General features: G+C 39.3%; 1 protein-coding gene across 1 annotated transcript; it reads left to right on the forward strand.

The window, feature by feature from the left end:
• The first annotated feature begins 1,240 nt into the window (after positions 1-1,240).
• On the forward strand, positions 1,241-13,198 carry LOC122562475 (RBPJ-interacting and tubulin-associated protein 1-like). Its single transcript, XM_043715316.2, has 2 exons — positions 1,241-1,952; positions 6,616-13,198. Exons 1-2 carry the CDS (start codon positions 1,651-1,653, stop codon positions 7,193-7,195), a joined length of 882 nt encoding a protein of 293 aa, XP_043571251.2. The 5' UTR covers positions 1,241-1,650; the 3' UTR covers positions 7,196-13,198.
• The last annotated feature ends 122 nt before the right edge of the window (positions 13,199-13,320 follow it).

Raw genomic sequence — 13,320 nt, forward strand, 5'->3', positions numbered from 1 at the left:
TCTTTGATCATCAAGCATTCCCTATACCTACCAGTCTTTCGTTTCACCCTAACAGGAATGTACTGTCTCTCGACTCTTGTTATCTCATTTTTGAAGGTTTCCCATTTTCCAACTATCCCTTTTGAAGGGGCGGCACGGTGGCACAGTGGTTAGCACTGCTGCCTCACAGCGCCAGAGACCCGGGTTCAGTTCCCACCTCAGGCGACTGTCTGTGTGGAGTTTGCACATTCTCCCCGTGTCTGCGTGGGTTTCCTCTGGGTGCTCCGGTTTCCTCCCACAGTCCAAAAATGTGCAAGTTAGGTGAATTGACCATGCTAAATTGCCCGTAGTGTTAGGTGAAGGGGTAAATGTAGGGGAATGGGTCTGAGTGGTTGCGCTTTGGTGGGTCAGTGTGGACTTGTTGGGCCGAAGGGCCTGTTTCCACACTGTAAGTAATCTAATCTAAACACTTAACACTATGGCAGTCCCAGTCTATGTTTGGAAAATTAAAATCTCCAACCATAACCATCTTATTATTCTTGCAGATAACTGAAATCTCCTTACAAATTTGTTTCTCAATTTCCCACTGACTATAGGGGGTCTATAATACAATCCCAATAAGGTGATAATCCCTTTCTTATTTCTCAGTTCCACTCAAATATCTTCCCTGGACATATTCCCACGAATATCCTCCAAAGAAGCCAGTGTTATATCTCCTCCAATTGCACAGGAAGATGCTTGGGGAAAGAGCAACAAATGTTGGAGAGTGATAGAGTGGACTCTGTGTTGAAATGTTGCTTCCTTTAATATCACATATAGTGTTTTATTTGGTGGGAGGTTGAATGTGTAAGTATTATTTGAGCTACCTTGGGTAATGTTACATGGTACCTCAGTTATTTTGAACCTTATATGGAAGTATTATCCTGACAGCATAATCTACAGTATCCAGTATGTCATCTTTAGCTGCTGAGACTTCACTATTTTCATGATTGGTACATAGCGATTTTTTTTTCTGATTTATATATCAAAAATAGTTGAGGTTTACCCGGTGGCTTACGATGTTGAATCAGTAAATTCTACCCTATGGAGGTGGCACGGTGGCTCAGTGGTTAGCCCTGCTGCCTTACAGTGCCAGGGACCTGGGTGCAATTCCAACTTTGGGTGACTGTCTCTGTGGAGTTTGCACATTCTTCCTGTGTCTGTGTGGGTTTCCTCCGGGTGTTCCAGTTTCTTCCCACAGTCCAAAAATGTGCAAGTTAGGTGAATTGGCCATGCTAAATTGCCCATAGTGTTCAGAGATGGGCTGATGAGGTGCATTAGTCAGGGTAGGGGGAATCGGTCTGGCTGGGTTACTCTTCAGAGGGTCAGTGTGGACTTGTTGGGCTGAAGAGCCTGTTTCCACAGTGTGGGGATTCTATGATTCTAAGAATTAATAGGTCCCTGGGTGTTGATTGTTTGTCCCTGCTGAAGCAACTGATCTCAGCATTGGTGTTAGTACAGGAGTTATAACTTGAAATAATGATATGTTTTCATTTTCAGAATATCATAATGAACTAATGTATGCAGTTACTGAAGATATAAAATTCTCTTCATTTTTCTCATCTTTAGATTGACTTCTTCATATTTGAAAAGTCCAAATCAGACTGCCAGAATCCATCTCCAGGAATAGGCATGTCAGCTGACAAAGCAATCAATGCTGTTCAATATAGTCACGTACGTCATAAAGGATTCAGTCATTATAGAGTTATAGCAAAGACTTCCTATGTGGATGAAACCTTGTTTGGAAATTCTAATGGGCTTCGGAGTCCAGTGGCTGAATTTGAATCACCATGGCATTCCACATCCCAAACTGGTGCTCAACAACCATCATTGTGGAGTTCAAGTTCCCAAATAAAACCTAGTGCTCATGGAGAAGTTGGACTAGTTCCAAACCCACGTAAATGTGGCACGCCAATAAAAAAGAACAAATACAGGTAATGACAGGCAATAGTTAAATGTTTCAATGTCGGTGTAACACTTAAGGTGCCATAATGGTAAATGTGAGAATATGAAAATTAAAAATGTTGGGCTGAATAACACGGACAGAGAAAGCAGGTGATGCCTGCAGCAAACTCAACTCAGTGCTTTCTGGATTGGGGTAGGTTATTGCAGATGATAGAACTGAATTGCGGAGTTTTGTTCCCATGTCACCTGAACCATGAAGTCTAAAGCTTTGTTTTCTAGCATGAGGGATTAAACAAGTCCCACCTTGCTAGTGTTCCATAATTATTTTTGTTAACAGAAGGCTTTGTATAGTCTAGTTGAACACTGTTTTGTGGCAGAGAATTCCACATTCTGGGCACTTTGAGTAAATACATTTCTGCTAAACTCTTCAATTCTTTTGGTGATCTTGGAGTTCTGATTTCTTTATTTATTGACCTGTGGAAGTAATCAAACATTACCAAACTTTATGGTCATCTTGAAACGTAGGCCTGGTTAATTCAATTGACTATATAGCTAGCATGTAGATCAAATTAGTAGCAAACGTAAGGGGTTCAATCTTTGCTGTGGCTGGAATAGGTTCAGAGCCTATGTCCTTACCCTATCTGTAGTTTAAAAAAGCATAATTAATTAAGACTGGTTCAGCAAAAAATCGGCAACCTGTTTTCAAGCAGAGAACTTGAGAAAAAGGACCTTGAAGATTTAAATCATATCTTTAGTGAAAAAATAACCAGCTAATGCAAGTCGCATATAACTGCATCTTTACCTACATTACATTTTGTAATTCCTTTCATGTTTCCTTGAGTTATATACCCTAAATTACATACACTTCTGCCATTTATAGCTGAATCAATATCTTGTATTGTTCAGAGTTACTTCCTTATGTTTGTATTGTGTATTTAGATACAAAGCTGAAAAATGTGTCGCTGGAAAAGCACAGCAGGTCAGGCAGCATCCAAGGCGCAGAAGAATCGACATTTCGGGCATAAGCCCTTCTTCAGCGCTTTTCCAGCAACACATTTTTCAGCTTTGATCTCCAGCATCTGCAGTCCTCACTTTCTCCTATTTCGATACAAAATCAGGAAACTTTTGCTTAACTATTTGCATTGCCACCTTTAGTAATGCATGCTTTTGTAAATTAAGCATACAGCACAGTACTAATTTTCTACTCATTTAAAATCTTATGGATTGTTATGTATATCAGTTCATTATTCTTACATCCAAACAGTACTCTTTCACCTTTTACCATAATGGATGATGGGACAGTTGCAGGAAGAATGGCTAGGGCATCTAGAACCAGGGACACAGTCTCAGAATAAGAAGCAAATTAGGACTGAATAGAGGATAAATTTCTTCATTTTGGGCTGGTAAGTTTTTGGAATTCATCACCATTGAGGGCATGGGGACACAGTCATTGAATATGAGATCAATAGATTTCTAGATATTAAAAAAAAATCAGAAGATATTGGCTCAGTGTACCTGACTTTCAGCTTGTTGTTTCAAACAATTTTGGCAAAACAAATACATGTGATAGTATGTTGGAAATAATTTGCTGTTTAACTTTCTTCTAACTCAACAAATCTTGGTAGCACTCTTTCAAACAATCCATCCTATGCCAAGGAGGCTAAGGGCTGGCTATCATCATGAAGACTTGAAGCTTTTGAAAGTTTGTTATTGTTTGTTTTGTAATTTGACAGGTAAATAGAATGCTACAGCACGAAAGGAACTCATTCAGCCTATTGTGCCTGTACTAATTGATTAAATTAACTATCCAATAGGTTTCATTCTCTTGTTTTCCCACAAGCTAGCACATTTTTTTTCAAGTTCTAATCTAATACCCTTATGAACGCTATTATTGGCATTCCTTCAATATATAATGTGGAAAAACGTGAAGTTACCACTTATTAGTAAAGATATCAGAAAGTTGGAATAGTTTGTACATGGTGAGAGATTGGGAAGTGTTGATGTTCAAAGGGATTTGAGTTCATGAGTCACTGTAGCTAACATACTGGTGCACCAAGGCAAATAGTATGTTGACCTTTATTGCAAGAGGACTTGTTTTGTGAAAAAAGATGTCTTGCTGCAATTACATTGTTCCTTGATAAGATTGAACCTGAGGTATTGTGTACGATTTTAATCTCTTTACCTTCTCCTTGCCATAGACTGAGTGCAACAATGATTGATTCAGAATGAACCAGTGTATGAGCTGGACTGATTTTTGGATGATAAGAATGATCTGTGAATAAAGCAGACCTATATTACCTCGAGTTTAGAAGACTGAGAGGTAATCTCACTGAAGCATATAAAATTCTGACAGGGCTGGACAAGGCAGATGGAGTAAGGATGTTGCTTCTACCATTGGGGTGTGGAACTAGAAAAGGTGGTTCTCAGAACAAGATGCAAGCCATTTAGGACTGGGAGAAGGAATTCCTTTTCACACAGAGTATTGAATGTTTGGAATTTTCTACCCCTGTGGACATTGAATATGTTCAAGAAGGAAAGCAACAGATTGCTAGGTATTAAAAATATTGGGAGATATGGGACTGGTCTGAAAAAATGGTGTTGAGGTAAATAATCAGTTATGGTCTAACTGAATGGCAGAGCAGAGTTATTGGAGCAAATGGGCTACTTGTGCTTCTATTTCCAATGTTCGTACTTCCACCCCCAATTCAGGCATTGAGTTTTGGATCATAAAATACGTTTATGTCAGCTCTGCTTTGTTTATCAATTATCTTAGGTTTATACTTGCATATGCGTTTGGATAGATGCTTCCTCCTGTGGAAGAATCTACAACCAGGCAACACCACAGATGCTGCCAGACCTGAGTTTCTCCAGCATTTCCTGTGTTTCTTTCAGGTTGCCAACATCTGCAGTATTGTGCTTTTATTACAAGGGGTCATCATTTCAAAATGAAGCATTATCTATTTCTTTGAGAAGAAAAAATTTTCATTAGTTTTTGGAACTCACTACAGGTGGTTATGCTATAATGCGCTTTTTGTTAATGCGAATTCACTGTAATGTGATTGATGAATTAGGAACACTTTCTAAAGCGCAAACCTTTTAAAACGTGTTGGCTGTAAGCAATTACATCGCAACACTTTAAGCACTATTTCTAAAGCATGATTTTTCTATACCATGGGGTTGCTTGAGAACACTACTGTCACATTCTAGAAGAACTACCTGTACCTCAAAGGGTAGTGGAAGCAGTATCTTTGAATATTGTTAAGACGGACGTGGATAGATTCTAAATGAATAAGGGTGCCTAAGGTTTTGATGGAGCCAGGAGTGTGGAGATCAGCCAGAAACTTACTGAATGGCAGAGCAAACTCGATCTGCAGAGTGGCCTACGTATGCTTTAAATTCATATATATATGTGTTCAAGTAAATTTCCGAGAGAGTTGTGTTATCAACTGATAGGTCACAAATTTGAGTTTGTGACTTCGAATGTCACTAGCCCAATCCTGTGTGGCTTTGCCTTTCTACACATTGAGACTTAACTTTTATTGTTAAAAAGCATTTTTGATTTCGGACAGCAAATTGCACATAAAAATTAGATATGAAACTAAAGCTTGTTTGAATTGTAGCCAGATTGTAAAACTGTTTATAGTGTTTGCTTTTAAACATGTCCTCTCTTTGTTATGTTGAGAAATTACTTTCTAGAGGAGAAATTGGCCTTCTAAAGACTGATGTACATTTTAGGTGTGCATTCAGAATTTTCATCAGATCATCCAAAATTTGCTGGCACAATTAAGATGGTGTCAGATATCTTATTCATCTGTGAGCTGGATCAGTGTCAAGGACTCTCCATTTGTAAATAAAGTGATGGGGTACCAGCCTCTTTGGAGTTATTTCACAATGAACAAAACAGATAGTGCCATCATTCAATAAAATTTGCTATATACCATCACTCCCTATACTTGTATCTCTACTTTCTTCAGAATTTGAATATATTCTATGTTTTTACAAATTTTTGTCAAGCCAATTTGATAAATAATTTGTACCAAGTTTAATTTATCGGATGCTTTTGATTAAAAATGGTAAAAGCCAAGACCAAGTAGTTTTGCCACATTCTATGATGACTTCTGCATCATGTAGTGACTTCCAGCTTAAAGAGACATCTTTATTGACTGTACTGCAGCAATAAAATGATTCATAACATGTAAATATTTGAAGGCTAGTTTACTTTGAAAAATCTTGCTAAGTTGTGTGGTTTGTTACTTTACCATCTTAAGTGTGCTAACAAATTTTGGATGATCTGAAGGAAAATTTTCAGGAAATCTGTTTCACCCAGAAATTCTGTATCATGTGAGGGTTACCAACTGGAATCACAAACAGAAATTACTGGAAAAACTCAGAAGACCCAGTAGCATCCGTGGAGAGAAAACCGAGTTAACATTTCTGGTCAACTGGCCCTTATTTCCAGCAATTTCTGCTTATGCTTCTGATCTCCAGCATCCATGGTTCTTTGGTTTTTCTTTACCAACTGGAATATTGACTAAGAAATTCGATGGTAGTTACAAAATTGCAGATGTCCAAGCCACCTTAATAAAAAGAGCCCACGTAGAGCTACTCAATCCAGAATGTTAAAAAAAAGTAATTGCCATCTTGTGCATTTATTGAATATTAATGTTGGTTTTATTTTCTTTCTTAATCAAGGTTAAAAGGCCATGTGCCTAGCTACTGTGACGAGTCACTATTTGGCCCAAAGCAAGAGGATCCAAACTGGGAGGCTCCATGGACTGCACAAGAAGATAAAATAAAGATTCGTCCGCTCCTGTGGAGTCCCTCAGTCCATAACGTTAGCTCAAATGCATTTTGTTCGTGTAGCTCTCAGTTCTCGTCTGCCAAAGGAAATCCAGTGAAACCACTTTATTTAGTCACAAGAGAATCTTCTACTGATGCTATTGCTGAAAACAGAGGTAAATCAGATTATTGGAAGCAGCCAAAGAGTGATGAACACTCTACTAATAGCACCCCAATTCTCGAACAATCAAAGTCTTTAGTGAGGAAATCCAGTCCTTGGAAAAGAATTGTGAAAACAGATTTTGTGAAAGGAAAACTGAATACTACAAGGAACACAGAGCAATTGCAGTGTAAACCAATTTCACCTTTTACTGGATTCTCAGGACCAAAGTATTGCAATAAACAGAAAGCTGGTAAACTGTCAGATTCTGTTTCATATAGCCAACCCAAGGTAACAGATTCTGTCATGTTAAGTCCTCCCTGGAAATACTAGAGCTGATTTCGGTATAACAAAGACTGAGTTATTTTTAAAACCGGTTTGTAATAGGAATGTAGCTACATTTTCACTTATCATGAAATAACAATGATTTATTTAAAAAAAAGTTAAGTTCAACAAATGAGAGAACTGTGGGAAGTGAGGTGAATGTCACTGAGAAGATGTTGAACCTGGTGATTATGTGGAACCAGCGAAATTCAGATCCTTCAAGATGGCTCTCGAAGAACAACAGTGATTTTTTTGGAGTCATAGAGATGTACAGCACAGAATCAGAACCTTCGGTCCAACTTATCCATATCGACAAGATATCTTAAATTAATCTAGTCCTACTTGACAGCATTTGGCCCATATCCCTCCAAATCCTTCCTATTCACATACCGAACCAGATGTGGGCGGCACGGTGGCACAGTGGTTAGCATTGCTGCCTCACAGCGTCAGAGACCCGGGTTCAATTCCCGCCTCAGGTGACTCTGTGTGGAGTTTGCACATTCTCCCCGTGGCTGCGTGGGTTTCCTCCGGGTGCTCCGGTTTCCTCCCACAATCTAAAAATATGCAGGTTAGGCGAATTGGCCATGCTAAATTGCACGTAGTGTTAGATGAAGGGGTAAATGTAGGGGAATGAGTCTGGGTGGGTTGCACTGCGGCGGGGCGGTGTGGACTTGTTTCCACACTGTAAGTAATCTAATCTAATCTAATCAGATGCCTTCTAAATGTTGTAATTGTACCAGCTACCACCACTACCACCTCTGGCAGCTCATTCCATACACACACAACCCTCTGCATGAAAAGAGGGTCCCTTTTAAATCTTTCTCCTCTCACCTTAAACTTATGCCTTCTAGTTTTGAACTCACCAAACCTGGGAAAAAAGACCTTGGCTATTCACCCATCCATGCCCCTCATGTTTGATGGTTAATTGTTTAAAATCCTATTAGATCATGTTTGTTTCAGTAAATAGATAAAACTGGCAAACTAAGGTCAGTTTTTAGAAATGTGAGGTTATCCATTTTGGTTTCAAGAAAGATAAATTGGAACATTTTCTTAATTGTGAAAAACTAGGAACTGTAGAAGGGCAATAAGATTCAGATGCACATGTCTGCAAATAATTTAATGCAAAATGATAGGAAAAAATAGTCAGAATGGGAAATAGAATTCTAAGCCTCATGATAGAGGGGCTGAAATAAAAAAGAAAGCTTTACTCAGTTATTTTCAACTTTGGTCAGAGATCTTACCCAAAGTACTTCATTTAAATTCTGGGCTCTGCATTTGGGGAAACAAAAATTCATTGTTGTTGGAATATTACAGTTTCAGCGCTATAATATTTACCTTAGAGGTTTATTATCTAAAGCGCTGGAGTTTAGGGATGCAGATGTTATGCTGCAGTTATACAAAACCCTTGTTACTCCCCATTAAGAATACTGTCAGCAGCTGTAGGCACTGCACCTTAGGAAGGATATTTTGGCCCTAGAAGGAGTTCAGAGCAGGTTTACAAGGATAATGTATTGACGTCAGGCGTCAAATTATGACAGAGATTAGACAAATTAGGCCTTTATTCTAAATGCATTTTAGAAATCATTTAAAAGGTTAAGGAGTGATCTATTCGAGATCTTCAGGATATGAATATAGAAAGACTGGTTGAAGATTCTAAACCAGGGATCTTGGAGTAAACACTGGGGCCAGACCATTCAGGAGAGATTTTAGAAAACACTTTCTACACACAAAAAGTAGAAGAGGTTTGGAACTGTCTTCCTCAAATGGCAGTCAATGCTAATTTAATTGTGCAATTTAAATCTGAGATAGTGTTTTTTTTAAGCAATAGTAACAATGGATATGGACCCAAGGTAGGCATATGGAGTTAAGCCATAAATCGGCCATGATCTTATTGAATGATGGAGCAGGGTCAAGGGCTGAATGGCGTACTCCAGTTCCTGCATACCCAATTAAGAGTCATAGAGGTATACAGCACACAAACGGGCACTTCGGCCCAACTTGTTCCTGCCAACCAAGTTTCTCAAACGGAACTATTCCCATTTGCTTGCATTTGGCCCTGTAAATATTTCCTATCCATGTACCTGTCCAAATATCTTTTAAATATTGTAATTGTACGCTCTTCTACCATTTCCTCTGGCAGCTCATTCCATAAACACTGCACCCTCTATGTAAAAAAAGTTCCTGCTCAGATCCTTTTTAAATCTTTCACCTCTCACTTTAAACCTATGCCATCTAGTTTTGGAAAATGACTTTGGCTATGCCCCTCATGGTTTTATAAATCAAACTCAACACAGTCACCTAAAGTTGGAATTGAACTTGGATTCCTCAGATTGCTCTTGTCTTCATGCAACAGAACATAGGGCTTCTAAAGGGAAGAATGGGCAACGCAGTACGATAACAGAGCATGCCCCATGTTTTCAGGAAGTGTTATGTATAAGTAGAACTCTTAAAAGCAAAATAAAACTGTTTTTTCCCTCTGAGATTTTGTCAGGGCTAATGGGCTGTTTCCATACTGCCCAGCCTCAAGGTTATTGGAGCAATTTCATCCATAAGACGTTAAGACATAGGAGTGGAAATAAGGCCATTTGACCCTCGGGTCCACTCCGCCATTTAATCATGGCTGATGGGCATTTCAACTCCACTTACCTGCATTCTCCCTGTAGCCCTTAATGCCTTGCGAGATTAAGAATTTATCAATCTCTGCCTTGAAGACATGTAACGTCCCGGTCTCCACTGCACTCCGTGACAATGAATTCCACAGGTCCACCATTCTCTGGCTGAAGAAATGTCTCATTTTTGTTCTAAATTGATCCCCTCTAATTCTAAGGCTTAGTCCGAGTCTCCCTGCCTCACGGAAACAAATTCCCAGCATCCACCCCTTCTAAGCCATGCATTATTTTGTAAGATTCTATTAAATCTCCCCTCAACCTTTTTAACTCTAATGAATACAATCCCAGGATCCTGAGCCGTTCATCGTATGTTAGGCTTACCATTCCAGGGATCATCCGTGTGAATCTCCACTGGACATGCTCCAGTGCCAGTATGTCCTTCCTGAGGTATGGGGCCCAAAATTGGACACAGTATTCTAAATGGGGCCTAACTAGAGTTTTATAAAGTCTCAGAAGCACATTGCTGTTTTTATATTCCAACCCTCTTGGGATAAATGACAACATTACATTTGCTTTATTAACCACGGACTCAACCTGCAAGTAAACATTTAGAGAATCCTGGACTAGCACTCCCAGATTCCTTTGTACTTTGGCTTTATGAATTTTCTCACCGTTCAGAAAATAGTCCATGCCTGTATTCTTTTTTCCAAGTGCCAGACCTCTCATTTGTTCACGTTGAATTTCATCAGCCATTTCCTGGACCACTCTCTTAAACTGTCTAAATCTTTCTGCAGCCTCCCCACCTCCTCAATACTACTTGGCTGGCCGCCCAACTTCGTAACATTGACGAACTTCACCAAAATTCCCCAGTCCCTTCATCCAGATCATTAATATATAAAGTGAACAACTGTGGCCACAACACTGAACCCTGTGGGACACCATTTGTCACCAGCTGCCATTCTGAAAAAGAACCTTTTATCCCAACTCTCTGCCTTCTGTCAGTCAGCCAATCCTCCATCTATGCCAGTAGCTCACCTTACTCAGCAGCCTCCTGTGAGGCACCTTATCAAAGGCCTTTTGGAAGTCTAGATAGATAACATCCACTGGGTTTCCCTGGTCTAACCTACTTGTTACCTCTTCAAAGAAATCTAACATATTTGTCAGGCACAACCTCCCCTTACTAAATCCATGTTGACTTGTTCTAATCCGATCCTGCACTTGCACAAATTTAGAAATCTCATCCTTAACAATGGATTCTAGAATTTTATCTACAACTGATGTTAGGTTAATCAGCCAATAATTTTCCATCTTTTGTCTTGATCCTTTCTTGAACAAGGGGGTTACAACAGCGATTTTCCTAACATCTGGGACTTTCCCTGACTCCAGTGACTTTTGAAAGATTACAACCAACGCCTCTGCTATTTCCTCAGTCACCTCCCTCAAAACTCTAGGTTGTAGCCCATCGGAGCCAGGAGGTTTAACAATTTTTAGATCTTTTAGCTTTTTTAGTACTTTCTCTTTTGTAATGTCCCCCTAATTCTCCTTAATTGTTGGGATATTACTCATATCTTCCACTGTGAAAACTGACACAAAGTACTTATTAAATTCTTCAGCTATTTCCTTATCTCGCATCACTAGCCTTCCTGCATCATTAGGATTAAATTAACATTTGAAAAGGAAAGAACCGGTCCAGTCTACTGAGCAAAAGAAACAAAACATAATCAAGATAAGGCTGTGGAGCTGGTTGGAAACTGTAAGAAAAATGGAGAACAGACATCATGCAGTCAGTTTCTGAAATTTGGGAATCCAATATTCAGAACTTTAGGCTGTAAGGTGTTTAAGCAGAAAATGAGGTGTTGTTTCTCGAGCTTGTATTGTGCTTTGTTGGACAATTGCAGCAGGCCCAAGAAAGAAATATTAGCATAAGAGCAAGATGTTTATTGAAATGCCAAGCAACTGGAAGTTCAAGGTCATTCCTACAGACAGTGCGGAGGTGCTCCTCAAAACAATCTGTGTTTGGTCTTGTCAATGTGAAGGAGACTGCATTGTGAGCAGTGAATACGGGAGACTAAATTGAAAAAAGTGCAAGTGAAAAGCTGCTTCACCTTGAAAGTGTGTTTGGCGCCTTTGACAGTGAGGAGGGAGATAGTGAATGGGCAAGTGTTACATCTTCTTCTGCAATTGCATGTGTAGGTGCCATACAGAAGTGAAGAAGTGTTAGAAGTGATGGAGAAGTGGACCAGGGTGTCACAGAGGGAATGGTCCTTACAGAATGCTGACAATGGAGGGGAGGGAAATTTATGTTTGGTGGTAATGTCTTGCTGGCGATGGCAGAAATGGCAAAGCATAATCCTTAGAATGCAGAGAGTAGTGAACTCGAAATGAGGAAGTAAGGTCAAGGGGGAGGCATCATCCTAGGAAAGAGGGGAAGGAGTAAGGGCAGAAGTGCAGGAGATGGGTCTGAAACATGAAGATCTTGTCAAGGGTTGGGGGGGAACCAGACGTCCTTTGTTCAGGATAAAGAAAGTCATATTGGAGGCACCCCAGTGGAAGGTGGCATAATTAGAATAAATATAATGGAAATGGAGTAACTGGGAGAATGTATTGGAATCCTGGCAAAAAGAAGGGTGTGAGGAGGTGTAGTCAAGGTAACTGAGAATCAGTGGAGTTGTGGTGGATATTGGTGGACAGCTGATTTCCAGAAGTAGAAATATTTAGCTCACCATAACTGTTTGTGTCTTGTGCAGTGTGCTTATTACCTGCCAAATTTGCCAAAATTCATTGTCTATAAATCACTTGAGGCATCCTGACGTATGAAAGATGTCATAGAAATGCAAAATCTGTCTTTTCCTTTTGTCCATGTGGAAGAGTAATACTATAATTTACAAGTTTTCTATACAGAGGCTGACTTTTTCGTTGCACTATATCTAGTAGTTTGAATTCTCTCTCCTTTTTGTAATGCCCAGTAAGTGTACATTTAGAAATTATAGTGTAAATCATGTTTGAATTATTGGCACAAATATATATTCCAATAGATTGTTATTAAAACTAAATAAACTAAATTCCAGTGACTCAATTTCACTTGCACATTATTTTTATAAGTGGTATATTGCATGATATCATTCAGATGAAAGATTTGGTGCATGTACAAGATCGGACATTTTATCAGATTTCCAAATATACTAGTAAATCTCCCACAGCAGGCTGAGGAAGTCAGCTGTGCAGAACAGTCTGGAATGGGTGTGAGACCAAAGCTTGGTACGAGTGAGGTGGGTGATTGTCAAACAGATCTAAGGTAGGCTTATTACCACATCAGAGTAAAAATTTAAAGTTTAAACTTAGGGGTATGGCCAGCTGGTCACAGAGTAAAGATTGAAGTTTTAGGCTTTCTGAGTCTTGGCTTTTCTAAGTGAGAGTTGCAAGTAATTTTCCCATTTTATTTTTCACTCCACCAACTTAGAAACAAGTAACATTCAGAGTAACACAACCATATTAAAACATATGGCATAATCATTCAATCTTGGA

Source organism: Chiloscyllium plagiosum, unplaced genomic scaffold (genome assembly GCF_037043375.1).
Source record: "Chiloscyllium plagiosum isolate Xiang-an unplaced genomic scaffold, Cpla_swu_hap1 HiC_scaffold_24, whole genome shotgun sequence".
Classification (NCBI taxonomy): domain Eukaryota; kingdom Metazoa; phylum Chordata; class Chondrichthyes; order Orectolobiformes; family Hemiscylliidae; genus Chiloscyllium; species Chiloscyllium plagiosum.

Excerpts from the sequence above, each read along its gene's own strand:
- LOC122562475 (XM_043715316.2), top strand. The coding sequence starts at position 1,651 with ATGTCAGCTGACAAAGCAATCAATGCTGTTCAATATAGTCACGTACGT. Across the intron at positions 1,953-6,615 it reads ATAAAAAAGAACAAATACAG|GTTAAAAGGCCATGTGCCTA; the intron begins GTAATGACAGGC and ends TTCTTAATCAAG.